A 20,078-nucleotide genomic window follows, 5' to 3' on the forward strand; every position below is an offset into this window, starting at 1 on the left:
GGCGGGGACGGACCGTGGGGGTTCCCGGCCGGCCGGCGCTGCCTCGGGGACCAGCGCTGCCAACTTTCTTTCTGCATCGCCTGGGCTCGCTGGGACGCCGCGTCCCCGCCGGAGGGGATGGGAGGAGGAGGCTGGGACTGTTCGAAGGCCGTACCTGGCGGGGCCGGGTCCCCTCGGGGCCGGGGGCCCCGCTGCCCCGGGAGCGCCTTGACCCCGCCGGCACCGCCAAGGTCACCGCCCCGACGTGTCCCCCGTCCCCCGGCCGCCGCTGCCCCGCCGCCGACACCGGAGAGTTTAAAGAGGCTTTTCTTGCCCGGGAGCGGCGCCTGAGGGAAGGGGAAGGGGCAGGAGGGGGCAGGCAGGAGGGACAGGCGGGAGGGGCGGGGAGAGGCTGGCAGGGCAGGAGCCGGGCGGGGTGCTGGCTCCAACTGGAAAGGAACCGGTCCCAGCCCAGCCGGGGAGGCTGCGGGAGAGCCGGCAGCGCTGGGCAGAGCACGCCGGCCCCGGTCCCGGCGCCGTTCCCGGCCCGAGCAGCGCCGCCCGCCATGGGCACCGCGCCCCCCGTCAGTGCCGCGGCCCCGGGGCGGGCGGGGGCGAACCGCGGGAGGGACGGGGGGCTCTGGGGGGCAGGATCGAGCCCGTGTCAGATGTGGGACGGGAGGACTCGGGGGTGGGGGGGGACCTGCAGCCTGGGCGGGGGTCAGGGAAGAGAGGGTGAGAGCAGCGGGGCTCGGGGAGGATGGTGATGCAGAGCCGGTCTGTGCCGCGGGCATGGCTTCCCGGAGCCACAGTCCTGCTGGGAGACTAATTCCGAGTTTGTGCTGCAGAGTGGGTCTGTGAAGGCGGGGAAGATGCCAGAAGGGGAGAAAATGGGACAATGTAAGCAAGAAGAGGAGCAGCAACAGAAAGAGGAGCGGGAGGGTCTCATCGAATTCTACAGTTCCTACCAGGAGCTATTCCAGTTCTTCTGCAGCAACACGACCATCCACGGGGCTATCCGCCTGGTGTGCTCCAAAAAGAATAAGATGAAGACAGCCTTCTGGTCAGTCCTCTTCTTTCTCACCTTCGGCTTAATGTACTGGCAGTTCGGGATCCTCTACAGGGAGTACTTCAGCTACCCTGTCAACCTCAACCTCAACCTGAACTCCGACAGGCTGACTTTCCCGGCCGTGACGCTGTGCACCCTCAACCCGTACAGGTAAGAAATACACTTGCAGAGATGTTGACTGCCTTGATGGGTGCGGGATAAAAGCACCTACTCTGGTTCTCCTCGTGGTCCTCGACTGCCCGCTGGTGTGGCTGTGCCGGTGGAAAGGACGCTTTTCAGAGGCCTTTGCTGCTGCGGGGCACTCACAGTAAGGCATGTGAGCTCAGGCATGGTGTATAGCAGGCTGCGATGTAACCTGCCACAGGACTAGAGCAGATTTATTTCTCCCTCCAATATAGCCTCCAGCAAGGGGTTAGATTTTTACAGCTGGTGGCAGGAATCACCCCAGCAAACTCTGCTGCCTGTCTTATTCAGAGCTGTTTGTGTGCACCCAGCGCTAAACCTGCTGCCCCTCTCTCCCCCCTGTACAGATACAGCGCCATCCGTAAGCAGCTGGATAAGCTGGACCAAATCACCCAGCAGACACTGCTAGACCTCTATGACTACAACATGTCTCTGCCACAGAGAGACTGGTCCACATCGTCCTCACAAAAGCGCAGCTCAAGGAGCCTGCTCCATCACGTCCTGCGCCATCCTTTGCGGAGGCAGAAGCGGGACAACATAGTCAACTTGCCAGAGAACAGTCCCTCAGTGGACAAGAATGACTGGAAAATTGGCTTTGTTCTGGTGAGATCCCTAGATACCCCGTGCCCTACCCACTCCAGTCTGCCTGGCTGCTTTTGTCTTGTTAGACCCTTGGCCATGCCTTTCCTTACGTAGAAGTCTGATTAATCTCCACTGGCTTTTGGTAATGACAGATAAAGGTAGAGCTGAATCCTTTGCTCCATACAATCCTGCTCCCCAAATTCTATCCATGTTCATGCAGGCCCCAGGGACATGTCCAAGTCAGTGTATATCTCTTCCCAAGAGCAGGAAAACCTTGTCCTTCCTGAGGGTACATCAGCCTTGCAGTTGCCTTTGAGAGCAGTTTATCAGCATCAGCTGCTGCATTGCCCAGTAATAGCAAAGGAGAAAGTATTTGATGGTCCTGGGCCACCTGAAAGCTGATCACGGTCGCAATTGCTCCTAGGTAGCAGCTTCCTCGCCCTAGGGTATTTGTGTTTGCATTTAAAAAGGCACTGAAGGACTGAAGCTAATCGCTCAGCAGTTAACTGGGGTTCCCACAGGATCACAAAAGTTTTTTCTGGACACACCCTGAAGGAAGGGCTCCCCATGCAAGAATTTAAAGCTCTTGGTTTTACACCAGGTAGAATTTATGTGCATATTACCCTGTACACCTTGCTGCCTCCTGGGTCTTACTCAGCCTCGCTTATTCACCTGGCGTCGCCCTTCCACCCAGGAGCTGCGCTGGGTTTTTTTTTTTTTTCCATCTGATCACACTCAGGAGTCCTGTGGAACTCTTCACTTCCTCGGTCATCCCCCTGTGCTGAGGGAGCACAGCTTATCCACGGGCAGATCCTTGTCTCCTGGGTGAGAAGACTTCTCTGACATGGTTCTTCTTTTTCTTCTCAACAGTGCAATGAAAACAACGACTGTTTCCATCAGGCGTACTCCTCGGGAGTGGATGCCGTGCGGGAGTGGTACAGCTTTCACTACATCAATATCCTGGCACAGGTGCCTGATGCAAAAGCCCTGGACGAGTCTGACTTTGAGAATTTCATCTATGCTTGCCGCTTCAATGAGGCAACGTGTGACAAGGCGTAAGTAGTGGCAACGCCCCTGAAAACATCTATTTTGTGCCTGGGCTCGAGGGGAATCAAGGAACCCACATCAGAGAACCTCTTTTCCGAGGTGGGATCATTCCTTGTTCAGTTCCCATTTGAAAGGTCAAAAATTATCTTTCTTGGGTCTTTCCTGTGGGTTTTGCATATCAGGGCTACAGGTTCTGTGGCCTGGAAGCGTGAACCTCGAAGGATGGCTTTGCCTTTTTCTGGGTTTCACACAAACAAAATAATTATACTGGTACAAACACCAGAGAGGGCACAGATGTACAGCGTAGAGGTATTTATATTCTACCCTCCACAGTGGTAAAGTACATATCAGCCCACAAAAAGGAATAAGAGAAGAGAGAGTTGACACAAAAACACAGTAAAAACATATCCCACTTTTCTCCTGTCATTATTGGTCAAAAAGCCCCAAGGAGGTAGTGGAATGAAAACAATATGCAAGGAAGGAAAAGGGGTAGGAAAATCTAAGAGGTTCATAAGTATTAGGAAGATAATACAGTAATTGCTAGCACTGCTAAAACCCATTTGGGCTCTGAAAAGCAGCATGAAAAACCTCGTGTAAAAACCTGTCTAGCTCCAGGACATTTTTTACAGCACATTTTAATTGCTTTTCCCTGTTCATGAGAGTTTACATAACAAATACTGCCCATCTGCTGTAAGCCCCTGTCCCTGCTGATGGAAAACAGAGCTGTTTCCTTTCACAAAGCCCTTCCCCTTGGTTTCACAGCCCTTCTCACTCTGTTTCTGTTCCCCTTTCAGGAACTATACCCACTTCCACCATCCTTTGTATGGCAACTGCTACACCTTTAATGACAACAGCAGCAGCGTGTGGACATCCTCGATGCCTGGGATCAATAATGGTGGGTGAGAGGCACTCTTTGGTGAGTAAGGAGAACAGCTTACCTCTGTTTTCCCTGGGAATTATTATGGGCATTATTATGCTGTGATTAGTACTGGTGGTGGCAGATTGCAGCCCTGCTCTGTCTCGCCCAAGCTGCTTTCACCCATCTGGAGACAGCGGTCTCAGGGACATGGCTGCCCCTCACCACTGCCCACTGAACTCTCTCTCCCTCATCAGTGCCTGATCCTTATGCTCTTTGTGTCCTCTGGACTTGTGCTGGCCCTTCCTGAAGTCCTGTGCTGAGCCACAGTGCTCCTGGTCTTCATCTTCCCCCTTTTCCCCTTCAAGAAACAGACTTGTTTGTGTTCCTAAACCCCCTGACACCTATCCAGACAAAATCTTCAGGCTTTTCTTCCATCTGGCTTCAAGTTTATCCATGAAATCTCTCTTGGTTCCCAGTTCTGTTTTTTCTAAGCCACAGTGATTAAATCCAGTTTTCACTGGCCTCTTCTGGAGTGTCCAGCTTTTCCTCTGGCCTCCCTCCAACCACCCTCTATTGCTGCCAGGCTTTGGTGCAGCCCTGGGTGATGTCTGTCTTCTCCTTTATCTCTTTCAGACTTCCTTCTAACCATCCTGCTCTGCCCTCTGTGCTGCACCACAGCTGGCCGTGACCTCCCTGGCTCTCCGATGTTCCCTCAGGTCTCTCTCTGGTGGTGCGCACCGAGCAGAATGATTTCATCCCTCTGCTGTCCACGGTGACGGGAGCCAGGGTCATGGTCCATGATCAGAATGAGCCAGCCTTCATGGACGACGGGGGCTTCAATGTTCGCCCTGGCATCGAGACCTCCATCAGCATGAGGAAGGTGAGCAAGCAGAGGGGGGAGAGCTCTGGGTGGGAGGTTTAACTCGGACCTACGGTGTGTGTTTAAGGGAAGGGACTAATCACATGGAGTGAAGGGAGAGGAAGAACAGCTCGCTGGACTAGATGAGAAGCATTTGGCTACAGTTTATCAGTGAACAATTAAATGGAAGCAAGCAGGGGGAGTTGGCATCCTGAGGAAAGCATAAAGAGCAGATACCGATGGATGAGCAGTGTGTGGTGTGGGAGGTTGGGAAGAGGACAGCAGTGCAGGTGGTCTGTGCAGCGAGGCTCTGCTGTTGCAGGAGATGACCATGCGCCTTGGGGGCAGTTACAGCGACTGCACAGAGGATGGCAGTGACGTGCCAGTGCAAAACCTGTACTCATCCCGCTACACCGAGCAGGTAACTCACAGTCACCCCTCCTCGCTTCTCCACTTTCCTGACATGCTTCAGCCCCCTAACGGCCATGTCTGTCCTTGGGCTCTGTTAATAGAGTGATGTGATACAGGCAGCAGTGGGGTTGGTTCCCTTGATCAGCCTTTTCCGCCTTATGTGCCTCCCAGGTCTGCATTCGCTCCTGCTTCCAGCTCAACATGGTAGAACGCTGTGGCTGTGCATACTACTTCTATCCCTTGCCCCATGGAGCAGAGTACTGTGACTACACGAAGCACAAAGCCTGGGGTAAGTGGGCAGCAGGGACAGTAGGGCTCGTGCCCACCTGAACCTGTTTGGTCCCATCATCTTCACTGAGCTTCCTGGTGTCAGACATCCAAATGACAGTCTTGCCTTGAATGATTAGCCTCTTGTGGAAGGAAACCTCTTCTGGGTTCCCCTTGCTGCCACACACCACCTTTTGTCTAAAGATACTGTGAGCTTACCTGGATTTACTTTCTTTGCTGTTCAGGCTACTGCTATTACAAGCTCCTGGCTGAATTCAAAGCTGACGTCCTGGGCTGTTTCCGCAAGTGTCGGAAACCTTGCAAGTAAGTTGATCACCAGTCAGGCAGGAAGATTGGAAAGTATTCCCAGAAGTGCTGGGAAGCATTCACTGATGGGCAAAAGCTCGAGTCAATAGCTGAGCCCCAGCCTGAAATGGTATTTCTCCCATCAGGAAGCCAAAATGGCTGAGGAGCATGTGGGTTGGCTTGGGGATGAGCTCCCAAGGACTGTGCATTCCACATGGTGGGAAGTGGGTGGAACTTCAGCATGGGAGGGAATCTCCAGGTGTGCCTGAGGATGGTGAGACCTGGCCCTGTGGCTCCTACAGCTTCAACAGCTAACACAGCCTCCTCTTGCCTTGCAGAATGACAGAATACCAGCTGTCAGCTGGATACTCCCGCTGGCCTTCGGCTGTCTCAGAGGTAAGGGGGGGTGTGCTGGCTTCCCAGCACTGCTCCCACTTCCCAATTAGCCCTTCCTCAGTGGGTACTAAACCTGCAGGAGGTGACTGTGATCATGTGACACAATTTATTGCACTTCCGTTTCAGGACTGGGTTTTCTACATGCTTTCACAACAGAACAAATACAATATCACATCCAAGAGGTGAGAGCCCCTAAACAGAGACTGTGTCCAAACCAGAAACCATCCCAATGGAATGTGTGTGTTGGAAATGTCAGAGTTAAGATTAAATCACTGATGGGAAGAGATCAGGCATGGGACCTGTGGACAAGGGCAGTGGATTTGGGTCATAGTAGATGTACAGCAAGACTTCAGCAAGGACTGGGGACCCAAGTGAAAAAATTTGAAAGAGGTCAGATGCTGATATAAAAATAGTAAGCCCCAGCACTTGCTGTATGTTCTGGGGTCACAGTGAGTGCTTGTGGAAAAGTGGGAAGGAGAGCTGTGTGGGAGCTTTTGCCACAAACTTTGGGTTTTACAGTACAGTGCCAGAAGTGCACTGTAAGTACCAAAGACTGTATTTAGTGCAGAATGAGAACTGCAGAGATGGGAGAAAGCCTCTGGGTAGTATGTGTGGGAGAAGGACAGGGGGCAGAAGGGGACAGAGGCAATTAGGCTTGGTGAAGAAATGTAGGGATTGAGGAGTTGGGGTTACTGAGCATCATGTCTCATTCACAGGAATGGAGTTGCCAAAGTGAACATCTTTTTTAAGGAGTGGAACTACAAGACCAATGGGGAGTCTCCAGCCTTCACGGTACACACTTTACTACCATGTCTTCTCTGGCCACCCATTCCCCCACGATGTCCCTCCACTGTGTCAAGCTTTTGTTCCAGCAGCATTGCTGGATATTGTCTCTTTTCCTTGGGCAGGGTGAGGGGAACCCCCCAGCCCCATGGGGAAGAGGGAACAGGCAGGGAGGCAAAGTCCCAGATAAGGGCTGTTGTCACTGCTCTTTCTCCATCTCCTGCAGGTAGTGACTCTGCTGTCCCAGCTTGGGAACCAGTGGAGTCTCTGGTTTGGATCCTCTGTCCTGTCTGTGATGGAGCTTGCAGAGCTGGTTCTGGATTTCATTGCCATCACCTTTATCCTGGGCTTCCGCTGGTTCCGCTCTCGGCAGAAGCTGCCTCCGCCGACACCCGCTCTGAGCAGCCAGGATAACGCGGCTTTCCAGGATGAGGCACCAGCTCTCCACGCTCCACATCGCTTCACTGTTGAGGCTGTAGTGACCACGCTGCCACCCTACAACAGCCTGGAACCACGTGGGCCGAGCAGGGATGGTGAGGAGGGACACGAGTGAGGCAGCGGCTTCTCCCACCGTTCAGATGGCTGGCAGCTGGAGCAGAGGCTGCTCTCTTTGTCTGCGGGGCCTGCGTTTCCTTCTTTCTTCATGGACCATAGCAAGACTGCTCCATGATTGGCCTGGGCTCATTGCTTTCACTTCTGTAGGCACATTCTTCAGTCTCATAAAATACTATTGCTGTGGGATCACCAGGGATGAGAGTTGATCTAGTGTATGTGTGGGGGAGATGTCCTCTTGATTTCCTTATGCTCTGTGCATGTGCACACCTACATGTGCAGGCATGCTTTCTTTTCCCTCCAACAAGGATGCTGCCACAGTTCTGGTCTGTCATTAATTAAAGAGGTTTGGCAGGTGTGACTGGCCTCCTCTGTGGTATGACAAGGAACAGGAATGGAGTCTTAGCAGGGGTACAAATCTCTCAACAGGCTGAGCTTCGTTAAGCTTTCCCTAAATCGGTTGCTCTTTCCTCATTCTTCATGAGCTCTCAAGCCTGTGTCACCTACCCTCTCCTCCCCTCAAGGAGAGGCCACTTGAGACAAGAGCCACTGGCACGATCTTAATCTGTATTACACACAGTGCTCTGGAGAGGTGCTTGAAGCTTGCTGCCACTCCCAGGTCAGGGACAAAACACCCTGGCAAAGTAAAGGCTCCCTTTTCAAGCTGCCTGTGTGCCATTGGCAGATCTTGGGTGTCCCCCCTTCCTTGGGATGCACCATACATGTGTACCTCCAGCTATTCGATTGTTTGATTTGCCCCAGAGCTGTTGGCAATCTCTACAACTGCTGGACCCTCCCTGCTTTCTTCCTGAGGGAAGCAGTTTGGCAGGATTATGAACACTCTCCAAAAACCCCAGATGTAACCTCTGCAGCAATGGGATCCTGCAAGAGAGGCTCAGAGCAGCGCAGGTCATGCAGTGCATGTTCTGTTCCTCCCAGCCCTTGTCTGGTCCACCCACAGAAACTCTGCTGAGCCTCTTGTTCCTGAGGGAAGCACAGGAAAGTACTGCAGGCTCCAATCAAAAGTGCTTCCAAGGAAAGCTTTAGCCATAGGCAAAAATGGTCCTCTTCTCAGGAACTAACTTGAGGACCTTTGTGTGAGAACACGTTTCTTGCAGTGAGCTTGCCATACTCTTTTCTTACAAATACTCAGACTTCTGCTGCAATGGTGTTTGCTCTGCACTTTATGGGGTATCAAGAGAGCAAGGGTGATGTCCTTAAAAAACAGGATTATCCACTTCACAGGACAAACAGAGATACCAGAATTTAAGCAGTTTAGGCAAAGACCTGTGGAACCCTGTAACCAGCCACACTGTGAACAGCCACTTTTGAATTTAAAACTAGTTAATCATAACAAAAGAAAAACTGAAGCTATTTTAAAATTTAAGGTAGATGCACTGCCCTTGGGAAGTTGGAGGAGTTTACTGTGGTATCTAAACTGTTGCCCAATTTTTCTCTTTGAGATGCTAAACACATGCTGGTTGTACTGCTCTTGCCTTCATTACCCAAAAGCATTTTCCAATTCCCAGCAGAGTGATTTTATTCTTCTTCACATACACACACAAATGCTATGTTCTTCATTGCACAAATATTCCTGGTTTTACAAATTTTATCCCAGTGCTCAGCTGATAACTCTTGTTTGAAAGTGAAGATAATGTCTCTCAGCTAGGAATAGAAGCTGGTAATTCAGGAGGTGTCCTTCAGCAAGGGTGGCAGCCCAGCAGGAGGGAGGGGCTGCAACAAGCACTTAGAGGTGTGGAAACATGAATTCCTCCTTGGAGGCCCCCATTAGAAAAAAAACCCAGAGCTTCTGCAAACATGAAAAAAATCCATTTTCTAAATGAAGTAAAAAAGAGTGAGCAATGAATGAAATCTCAAAATTTCAAAGTACCTCTGTGAGGGCAGTTTCATGTTCTGTAAAAACACAGCCCAAGAGGCAGAGGTAAAAGCTAGGTTTAGTTGCTGAAAGTAACTTTGGCCACAATTAAAATATAAAAGGCAGGCAGATAGAGGAGCTAGGATGCTGCACCCAGTTCTTGGTCACAAATTCAGAAGTGCAGACTGATGCCTTGGGTGTTTTCTAGCACATGAATGAGCAAAATCCTGACATTGGACACAAAGCTGTTTGCTTCACAAAGCCACCTTCAAATTAAGAAAGGATAAAGAGCAGGTGCAACACCTTAAAACAGTCTTTGTATACCATAAACATACAGTGATTCATATGGTAAGCATGCTATTTCCTCAGTATCCAAAGAATAAGACAATGCTTCACAGCACAGAACCATAAATAACCTTGCAGTAACCATCAAATTGATGAGACCTGCTGCATCATGCATAGTCAAGTGGGTGATTAAAGCAAGATTAATCAGAGGCATAACTACTTGAAACAGTAAGTTCTCTTCATCAGTAAAGAAATACAGCTGCAGAAGGTGGTGATGTATGCCCTGGGGGAAGCTTGAACCATGCCCTATCTGTTCCATAAAAGTGTTAAAATGCAAAAAAAAATGGGCTTTGACTGATGAACTCAAAGCAATGGCATCATTCAGGACAGCTGTAAATCCAGAGTTAAAAGCCTGTACAAACGTGAAGAAGCAGTTACACAAGCTGGCAAATAGATGAGCCCTCCCCGTCCTGTGAATCAGTGCAAAAATTGCCACCTTGGGAGAAATCAGGTTCCAGAAATAATCCCTACATTTCTTGTAGGCTGGCAAGACCACAAGTGAGCTCAGCAGATGTATAGAGAGCTTGGTGTGGCTGAAAACAAGAGGCAAGGTCAGCAGAGCTGGAATAAGAGCCCAAAAAACAGGAGTGTTTCACTGAGAATGTGAAAAACTGAAGAAAAGGGGAGAAAGTATGCAGGGGTGAATATGTACAAGAGGAGAAGGTTGAGGGGATGTAAATGCTCAGTAGTCATAGGTGTGCTAGAGGCATAGCAGAGTCATTTTGAGGACATGGAAAACATGCAAGGAACAGCTGAAGGTTGTGTCTTTTTGGACTGGGAACAGACGACAAAACTATTGTTTTTCCATAAGAATTAAGGTAATAGAGGAAAGGCATGGAAGTACAACATAAGTGTCTAGGAAAGCTAGAAAAAAAAAAAGAGCAAACCATCCCTTTGGAAAACAAACAATATATTTAGAAGAACTGAACCCTGCTTGCTGGAGGGCTTAAGAGAAGCTGGACAGATGGGTCAAGGACTGTCTGAACAGACTGAGGTCAAACCGAGAAGGAATTTGAAGAAAGGGTTACCAAGCTCTTGGGACAGGTTCAATAAAATCTATGGGGTTAGAGACTACATCAAGAAATGGAAAGGGCAGTAGTGCAGCTGGTGAAAGGACACAGGGGAACCACAGAGATCAGGAACACACCAGAGGCACAGCCACATTCAGTCACAGTTCTTTGTATTTAACAACATGCCATATTTAAAGGGGGCTTGTAAGCACAAGAGGGGAAAGTGCCTTCAGCTTCCAAGTCATGCTTAAAAGCAATGAACTAAAAAGAGCTTATCATCTTTTCTTAATATGTTTATGGCAAATTTAGTTTTAAAAAATAGTACAAAGGCTTTTGGAAAAGAAGCCTCTGAGGGAAGAGCATAAAGTGTCATCTAGTCCTCTGCAGAAATTATATAGTGGGTTTGTGCACAAAAGGACATTATGAGGCTGCTCATGTTTGAAAGCTGGGGAGCAAGTAAGGGTGCTCTGAGTAAGTGTTTCACTCTATCTCAGGCCAAAAATAGGTCAAATAGTATCAGGAGTGTGGAGGCTCAGGTACACAACAGATATGGCTGAGCTGCCTATTTGTAAAACCTATATCCTTATCTGTTACATCTCTCAGGGCAATCACTTGTTTTGAGGTCAGAACAAAGACAAAACCTCCCCCTTATTACCTCTCTTAAGGCTTCCAGCCCCAGTGGATACATCAGAGCAGGGACCTCTGTCACTTCCCAAGGAAGCCAGGTTCATTAAAAAAGTGTTGATGCTGCAGTCCAGATCTGAAGAAAATCTGTCTTCCCCACCGTCATTTGGTTGCTCTCCAGCTGAGACAACAAGCCCCACCATTGATGAGCCTGCACCAGCACAGAGACACCTCAGGAAAGGCCAGAACAATGCCTCAGGCATCTACAAATATGAAGGTTTAGGTACATCCACTCAGGAGCAGTACAGCTGAGTATTTTCTTCCACCGCATCTGAAGACGTCAGGATGAAGCAATTGATACGGGAGCTGCATTTTATATGGAAGCTGCGTTTTATATGGAATGGTTTGGGTTGGAACTGACCTTAAAAATCATCTCAGCTCCAACTCCTTGCCACAGACAGGGACACCTTCCACTAGAGCAGGTTGCTCAAAGCCCCAACCAACCCAGCTCTGGACACCTCTAGAGATGGGGCATCCACAGCTTCTCTGGGCGACCTGTTCCAGCTCAAAGGCATGTTGAACATGTTCCGTGTTTAAAGGCACAGCTTGACTTTTTAATTACACATACAAAGAACCATTCTCCCAAAGCCTTGGCCTTGCTTTTAGAGCACATTTAAAACCTTGTTTTGTCTGGGTAAGAGGGTGCAGGAGCAGCAGAAATTCTGATGCAGGTAAGGAGGGCACCTCAGAAGAGCTTCCAGTAGAACATATTTTCAATGCCTAACAGAGGATTTATGGCTAGATATGCAAGTCTTTGCAAACAGCCACAACATGACTCATGAACTGGGCTCAACCCTGGGGCAACTTTCAGCAGTATGTTCAGCCCCAGCTCTGTGCTCCAGAGCAGCTGCCAGCTTTGGAAAATGAGCATTCAGTCCCCAGCTTTGGCTAGGGACTTGGACACTGCATCATCAACAGTCCAAAAGTGCATCTGTCCTCTGAAAACATCTTCCCTATCCCCCTACATGAGTGAGGCTGAGAACTGACAGGAACGCAACACAAAACTTGGCAGGAATTGTAGCACGACTCGTTTGTTCAGGTTGTGCAGGCCTGAACTGTGTGGAATTTTAGACTGTACATGCTGCTTTAATCCATCAGCCAGTCCAGACACCCTCCTTTCCCAGGAGGGCTTCCATCTTTGAAGAATTAGTCTAGCTGCCTTCCTCCAAATTCGCCACTGAGAGTTGTTCCAGTGTGTTCACTGTGATTTTGGTGATGTTTAAGACTGGATTATCCCAAGATTGATCATAAGGGAACCAGAAGCCACATGGAAGACTGTTTTACAACCTAGCTTTTGTAGTAATAAGGGCAGATAAGGGCACAAGTACCTAATTTTAAAAGAAGTCTGCACTGGACAAAGCTCTGTCATTTCCTTTTAATGAGTTTCAAATGTACAGTGAAGCAAAACAAAGAGGCACTTACCTTTATTCCAGTCATGCTCCAAGATATATTGTGAACAGCATCCTACTCCTGGAGATCTTCTTTTGGGTCCTGAACTTGTATTCCAACACCAATGGAGAATTATTTTCTGGGTTTAAGGATCTGAGGTTACTGAAACCTAAAGGCAGCACAGCCTGAGAGCCAGAGCTGCCACTAACACAGTAGTGCACAGAAGGCAGTCCCCTGAGCAGGACAGTGGCTGGACATTTGGTGGCTGAAGGCAGGCTTGGCTGGGCAGCCTCTTCCCCCAGAGCTGCTGGTTCCCACATCTTGTTACAGACTTACCAGAGTCAGTCCAGCACAACTGGAACTACCATCATTTACAATGGAAAACCAGCCACTGCTTTGAGGGACAGAACTTCAGGTATGTGCATGCTATGGAAGTCACAAAAAAAAAAATAATTCCAACAGTTTGGCATCCCAACCCCTTCACGCTCACTGACAGACCAGACAGACTCAGTAAGGTGGTGAATTGTGTTTCTTAGAGACCATTAAAAGTACATGAGCTGATTTCTAGAACATGCCAGAGGAGATTACAGTTGTGTTTATAGAGGAAGTAAACAAACTGCACGTGCATGAGTGGCTGTGATGCCGTGGGCAGCAGAGTCCCTTGCTTTTACTAAGAGGGCCTTGGTGATTTGTTTTGCCCATGCACAGAGACACAAAGGAGGGGAAAGGGAGCAGAGGAGGAGGCAACATACAACAGCAAAGAGAAAGAAATGAAAGAGACAGCCTAGGGGGACCTCAGCTCCCAGAGAGACAGGAGGAATGGGACACCAAAGGCTTGTTTAGAAGAGTTCGAGAGAATTGCTGGTCTGGGGGCCTCGAGCTTGTAAAAGCCTACCCCCTAAAATGAGAGCAGTAGCAGGCACAAGCAGGCCCTGGCTCCTCTTCAGCAGATGCACTTCTGACGGTCCATCCCATCTCAGTTCCACAGGGAATTAGGGAATGCTCAGGGGACGAGGGCTGCTCCACTCCAGATCTTCATCTCTGCCCTCCCCCAAGGCGGAGAGGAATGGAATTGCAGGGAGATGAACTCAAATGAAAATGCTGGGGGCATGGAAGTGAGCATGCAAAACCTAGCCCCTTGCCAGGTGTCCTGGGAGGCAGAAAGGGGCTTCCCCAGCACAGCCAGTGAAACAAAAAGCACCTGCTCCTGCCATCTTTTGTACTTCGCTCCTATCTGGGAACTCCAGTGACGTCCTCCCTGCCTCCTCTTAGGCCAAAACAGATCCCAGTGCATTCCAGAACAGAGGCAGAGCTTTCCAAATTAAAGGAGTACCCTCTTTCCAGTCTAGATTACAGGCTACAGCTCAGCTTGTTACAAAAAGTTAAAAGACAAGATACACATTCCTCAGAACTCCACAGAAACAGGGCAGCTCATTTAACCCACGTCTGACAACACATTCAAACAACTCACAGCTCCTGTTACTTTTGATGGAGAAGAACAAGGGAATTGCTCACAGAAAGCCACAGACACAGGTTTACTTCCATCAGAGACCACCCTGGACCTAAATTCAAGAGAACCCACAGCAAGTAGGAGGATTCAATTCGATCAACAAGATCTCTAGGGGCATAAGTTGGCAAACTGGAAAATCTGATGTCACTTTCCAATATCCATGCCCAGAGTATCATTCCCCATTGAATCCCCAGCTAACCATTTCAAGTGTTTTCCAACTCCTACTGAAAGTCAGGGCTTTGTGTCAGCAAAAACAGAGCAGATATTCTTCATCAGAAAGCTGTGCAGCTCGTTCAGCCTCATCTGGAATACCTCCAGCCCCTTCACCTCTATCTGCTATGGCAGTGAGCTTCTCGACGTTCAACCCAGTCACACAAAAGCAAAACACCAATTCCCAGTCTGCCACGACTCCAAAGTCTTCCTTCTGGAAAGCTACAAGACAGTAGGAAGCTACAGGGTCCTGGCTTGTGTGTGCATAGATGAAAGGCATATTTGACACTCCCCACCAGACTAATTGTCATTCATTTTGTTCCTTGTGGAGAGAGGCTTGACTCACACACATCCTTTTAGATAGCAGCAATGCCCCTTTCACTTAACTGTGTTTAGCCTGTTGCACTTGACTGAGGTAATCATGTAGGCCCTCCTTTGTAAAAACTGAAATGGCCATGTTCAGGCAGCAAGTCATCTGGAAATAAGGACAGGCAGAAAAAAATCATTTCTTCAAGTGCTCACCTCTCCATGGCTAGAGAAACCTACATCACTACGTCTAGCTTAGATGGCTCACAGCCACTGGCCAACACAAACCAGCTTTTATTTCAGAAGCTCGATGAAAAGCTCAAGTCATGCTGCCACTCTTTTTAGGCAGAACACTAAAGGCTCTCACATGCTGAAGTCCTTCATCCCAAAAGGCACTGTGTTAAGGCATTCTTATTTTGCTAGAGTTCACACAGGCACTATTTGACAAGCTTACACCCAAAAATAAACACAAAAAGTTCACTGCAGAAGAGTAGGAGCAAATAGCTACCCACTCTTCCTCAACTTCCCTTTCCTCTAAACTTAGAGGATGCTCCCTAAAGCTGCAGCAGCTATTGAAAAATCTACCTATGTTTAGTAAGCAGCTCAGAGTCCTATACAGGAGATAAATTGAAATCAATAGGGAAATTAATGAAGAAGCTAGGTGAAAGGGAAGGAAAGGAAAAATTCAGAGGCAAGAAGAGACAGGCAAGGTAACAGGGGACAGGAGGTTGCAGACTGAAGGAGCTACATTTAAGTAAAAAAGTAGACTGGAGACAAAGCAATGGAAAAAAGAAAAAAGGAAAGAACAAAAGGGCAAGTTACACCAAAGGTCCCTCAGAGAACTCCAAACCACCCACCAGGGAAGGAACTTGCCAACCCACCCATGCCAGGGTAAACGCCCCTCATACTTACAGCTTTGTCTGACCTGGCAGGCAGAATTTCCCATTTCTACAATGATGGCATTCCCCATTCCTCATATTACTAGGTAAAGCATATCATTTCCAGCACTTCTACCTCCCTTTCCCAAAGACTGGAATTGACACTTATGCAACTAAGACCCTCAAGATCTCAAAACAAAAAGGAAAAGTTTAAAGTGCTCTAGAACTGGTGTTTCCTCACCTTGGAGCCTGAGGTTTTTGGTACTTACTTGCAATCACCACCACCACAAGGGCACCAATCACTCCCATCATGATCATCATCTGAAGAAAAAAAGATTGTCCAAGAGCAATACTCAGAACAGATTGACAAGCTCCCATTCTTCCTGACAGCCAGAGAACCCAAGCCAGGCCCAAAGGCACGGCAGCAAGGCCTCAAAGCCTTCCCACAGCGAAAGAATCTTAAGCATTTGAAATCCATACTTGAAAGCTCTGCAGGAGAGGAGTAGCCCAGTCCCCTCCTGACAAGGAGATGGTGGCTCTGGGAAACCCACCTTGCAGTTCTTCCACCAGTACTTCCTTTTGAGTTTGGCCGCGCTGCTCTCGAACACCGAGGCGCCGGCCTGCAGCGCGTCCGCCCGGTCATCCAGCTCCGACAGCTTCTCGTCCCGCTGCAGCACCTTGTCCACGTTCACACACATTATATCAACCACCTGCAGGAGAACAACAGTGGGAGCAGTTCTACGGGTAAAGACAGCTGAAAATGTAAGAGGAGTTATGTAGCCAATAACTGGTGTGGCAATATTAACAACAAAAAGCATGAACAAGGGGGAGAGGAAAAGATCAGGAAGAAGTAATTTCAACTCACTGCCTACTCTGGAATGAAAAAAAAAATAAAAATCGGAGAGTCACTGTTAAAACATCACTTCAAGTACACTTCAAGCAGGTCCTCAGCCTCACATTCTCATCTGCTTCTAAGAGCGCTCCGTTCCAGCAGCAAGCCAGAGCCACCCTCGCTGTGAGAGGAGTCAGGGCTCGCTCCCTCCCCGGGAGCTGCGGAATGACCGGACCGGCTGCGTGCGGCTGCCCCGCTGAGGCACAAGGGTGCCACTGCCCGCCAGCAGCCCAGCCACCGACTCTGATCCCGGGCAGCCAGGCAAGGGCTCCCCCACATCCCTGCACACAGCGTCCCCCTGAAGCAGCCCGCAGGGATTAAGAGCTGGCCTGGATGCTGTACAGCTTTATTCCCATAAGAGATGCGCCATAACGAGGTACCAAAAGAATCTGGCAAGCCCGGCTCTTGGAAGTCATATCTGGAATTAAGTGGCTTTTAAACATAAAGCAATCTCTCCTCCAGCCTCTTTAATAGGTTTGCCAGCCTATTTTGAGTATTGAGCATTAGTTAGTTTCTGGCTTTGGCAGAAAGGAGCCGCCCCTCAGCGGCAGACCCGGGCGAAGAGCATCGCTGCAGCAGAGCAGCGGGAGCGGAGCCCAGGCATCCCCGGGGCTGGCAGCCACTGACCTCCTGCACCTGGGCCTGCGTCTGCTGCAGCCGCCGATTGCTCGTCAGGTTCGGGGGAGCCCCGGGGGGACCCCCACCGGGGGCTGCCCCTTCGGGAGCGCCTCCTTCGGGAGCCCCTCCTTCGGGAGCGCCGGGAGCAGGCTGCTGAGCTGGGTCAGACCTAAGGGAACACACACACGAGCGAAGAGAAAACTCAGCCGCTCCGCAGAGAACCCCCAAATCCACACGGACCCCAGCGTCCCCAGGCTGCAGCCAGCAGCCTCGGGAGCCTGCAGCCTGCCTGGATCCTGCCGGACCGGGGGGACCAGGCAGCCACCGGGCTGGGCGCAGCGGTGGCCGCCGGCCAGGCTGGCTCCAGCTGGGGCCCCGCACATCACCACTGGGGCCCGGCCCACGCCCCCACGCCCCCAGCGGGGCAGCAGGACCGCCCGGGGGCGGTGCGGGCAGCCCTGCCCGCGGCTGCTGCAATGCGCCACCCGACCCCACCGCCGCCGGCCCGGCCGGGACGCGGGCTCCGCGCTGACCCCCGGCCCGCACGCTGCTGCCGCGCCACCCCCGCGCCGCGCCCGCCGCGGCTCGCCCACGGCCCGTGGGCGGGCGGACGGACGGACGGACACTCACATGGCCGGGCCGGAGGCACGCGCGGGACACCGAGCACCGAGCTCCGCACCGACAGCCCGCACCCCGGACCCGCACTTATAACGGCGGGGCCCCGCCCACGGAGCCAGCAGCCAATCAAAAGTTGCTCCGCTGAGAGCCGCAGCTCGGCACCGCCCCTGGGCTCCTCCTCAGCCAATCAGCGCTCCGCGCCCTGCGGGAAAAAGGCCCTGAAGTTAGCCCCGCCCCCTGACCCCAACAGGGCAAGCCCCGCCCCGTCGCGAAACTGTCCAATAGGAGCAACGCCCTGCGCCCCGCCCCCGGTCTGGCCCCGCCCCTGCGGAGGTCCCGCGGTGCCGGGTCCGGGGGTGCCCGGCGCTCCCTGCGCCCCGCCGGGCCCGCTCCCGATCCACGGCCCCGCTCCCGATCCACGGCCCCGCTCCCTGCGCCCCGCCGGGCCCGCTCCCGATCCACGGCCCCGCTCCCGATCCACGGCCCCGCTCCCTGCGCCCCGCCGGGCCCGCTCCCGATCCACGGCCCCGCTCCCGATCCACGGCCCCGCTCCTGCGTCCCGCCGGGCCCGCTCCCGAGCCGCGGCCCCGCTCCGCAGGGCCCGATCGTGGCCACCTGCCCCGTTCGGTTTTCCTCTTGGAGCGCAGCCCGGCTGGCGCTGCCGAAGTCCCGGCTCCGCAGTGTGTCTGCTGGCTCCGGTGAAGCCGCTGTCCTGGCAATTAAGAGATGGTGTCGCTGGCCCAGCTCCAGCATAGAGTGCGTCATGAAAGGGAAGCTGAGCAAGACCCGGCCGAGCTTCTGCAGCCTGCTGGGAGGAATGAGGCTCGCACAGCAGCCCCAAGAACGGCAGTGTGTTTGGGGTTTTTCCATCTAAATATCTGGAGAAGCCTGCTGCATCAGAAGGGGAGATGCTCCAGCTCAGGACAGAAAAGGGGGCAGGAGTGTACTGGAACAAGAACTCTTCATACAGAATTTTGCATGGTGAGTAGAGAGTGACAAGCGTAGGCTCACACTTACACTACCTTCTCCTTCCATAACGTGATGCAGGACGTTCACGTAAGTTTTTAGTGTCAGTTCTCACAGATTATCAGGTACACAAGACAGGTAAGTTACAGATTACAGCATGGTAACTATAAGATCATGGTTAAAAGGTGAATAATGCAGCGCTGTGACTGCAGACAGGTGATTTGCAGACAAGAGCAGTCCAGCACTGACCTCAGAACTCCAGGGTTTTACACTCTGCCCTCAGACGGAAGGCACAGGTTGAGGAAGAAGCTTCTGTAGCCTGGCAGCCTTTCCACTGCAGGCTGAGGACCATTCCAATAACCACTGCAAATACGTTTGAGCTTATGGAATTAGTGGCCACGGAGCTTCTGCCAGGCTGGTGCTTAGGGATGAAGAGATGACAAAGGGTACAAGATACATTCTCTGATACTTTTCCAGTTTCTGACGTATTTTCAGTCAAGGATTTGCTATACCTGCTCAGTCTCCACTTGGATCTGTGCAAGCTTCCTGAATCCACACCTTTTGGCAAGTCCCATGGGTCTGTTACCCTGCCACTGAAAACGTGGACTTCAGCTGTTCAAACAGAGAGTTTGCCTTCACTTTCCTCAGGCTCAGGCCCAAAGTTCTTTCCATTCCTTCCCTGCCACTTCCAACCAAATGCTTCTGGAGACAGAGCAGCACTGCTCTGTAGCAAGATACATCAAGTCAGCAGATAACTCCCCGATTACTTAGCAGCTAAATTAACAACTAAGGCAAATGCTTGCTCATCTAAATGGATTTTTCCCAAGTATACAGTGGTGTGATGTTGGACTAGAGGGATGCCAGCTGTGATTCACTGTAACCTCTCCTCTAAAGGAACTGGCAACAGTTATGGAAAACTAGAAGCTAGAATTTTTAAAAAACAAAACATTTACATACCTGAATTACTTTGTAAATCCTGCCTAAATTATAAACAAAAGGCCATTTGGTCATTAAGTGTCATTAGCAGGGGATAAAGTCATCATGACTGTGGAACGAGATAAATCCCATTATTAAGACAAATTATGATACATTTCAGCTAACATTTGGATCATTCACACTTAACCACAGATGAGTGGAGGGCAAGGGAAAAGCCATGAGCAGGAAGATATATTAGCAGAACCTCGTGGCACTAATTTGAAAAATTTTACTATAAGGAAAAAATCTAAGCTGGAGAATACTGGAAGTATCATGTGAGCTGTGTGAACCCGGGGCTCAGAGACTGAAAGGATGCTAGAAGCCTGGCCAAAAAACCAGAGGAGCAGAGGGTCAAGTTCAGGGATGCAGGCTGGAACAGATGCCTGCAACAAGTACGTCAGAAATGACTGAGGGGGCACAGAGGAGCTCAGGCCTGGAGCAGCAGCAGGACCTTGGGGCTTGGGTAGAAATACGCAGCAAAGGCTGTAGAAAGCACTGGGAACTCAAC

General features: G+C 50.9%; 2 protein-coding genes across 3 annotated transcripts; one reads left to right on the forward strand and one right to left on the reverse strand.

The window, feature by feature from the left end:
* The first annotated feature begins 414 nt into the window (after positions 1–414).
* Positions 415–9,160, forward strand: SCNN1A (sodium channel epithelial 1 subunit alpha). Its single transcript, XM_064410398.1, has 13 exons — positions 415–563; positions 828–1,198; positions 1,579–1,834; positions 2,684–2,868; positions 3,655–3,755; positions 4,436–4,599; positions 4,901–4,999; positions 5,161–5,278; positions 5,502–5,580; positions 5,901–5,958; positions 6,085–6,140; positions 6,675–6,750; positions 6,968–9,160. The coding sequence occupies exons 1-13, from the start codon at positions 546–548 to the stop codon at positions 7,292–7,294; spliced, it is 1,908 nt and encodes a 635-aa protein (XP_064266468.1). The 5' UTR covers positions 415–545; the 3' UTR covers positions 7,295–9,160.
* A 3,950-nt stretch (positions 9,161–13,110) lies between these two features.
* On the reverse strand, positions 13,111–19,932 carry VAMP1 (vesicle associated membrane protein 1). 2 transcript variants are annotated; one of them, XM_064410410.1, is made up of 6 exons: positions 18,245–19,932; positions 17,642–17,831; positions 17,021–17,180; positions 16,053–16,211; positions 15,771–15,822; positions 13,111–15,390 (listed from the first exon to the last, which is right to left on the reverse strand). In XM_064410410.1, coding segments are annotated over exons 2-6 (390 nt in total). In that variant the 5' UTR covers positions 17,644–17,831; positions 18,245–19,932; the 3' UTR covers positions 13,111–15,373. The 2 variants fall into 2 exon arrangements, with proteins under 2 accessions (XP_064266480.1, XP_064266479.1); XM_064410409.1 differs by having other exon boundaries at positions 13,111–15,822.
* Positions 19,933–20,078: the final 146 nt, after the last annotated feature.

The sequence above is a fragment of the Passer domesticus genome, chromosome 2, assembly GCF_036417665.1.
Source record: "Passer domesticus isolate bPasDom1 chromosome 2, bPasDom1.hap1, whole genome shotgun sequence".
Classification (NCBI taxonomy): domain Eukaryota; kingdom Metazoa; phylum Chordata; class Aves; order Passeriformes; family Passeridae; genus Passer; species Passer domesticus.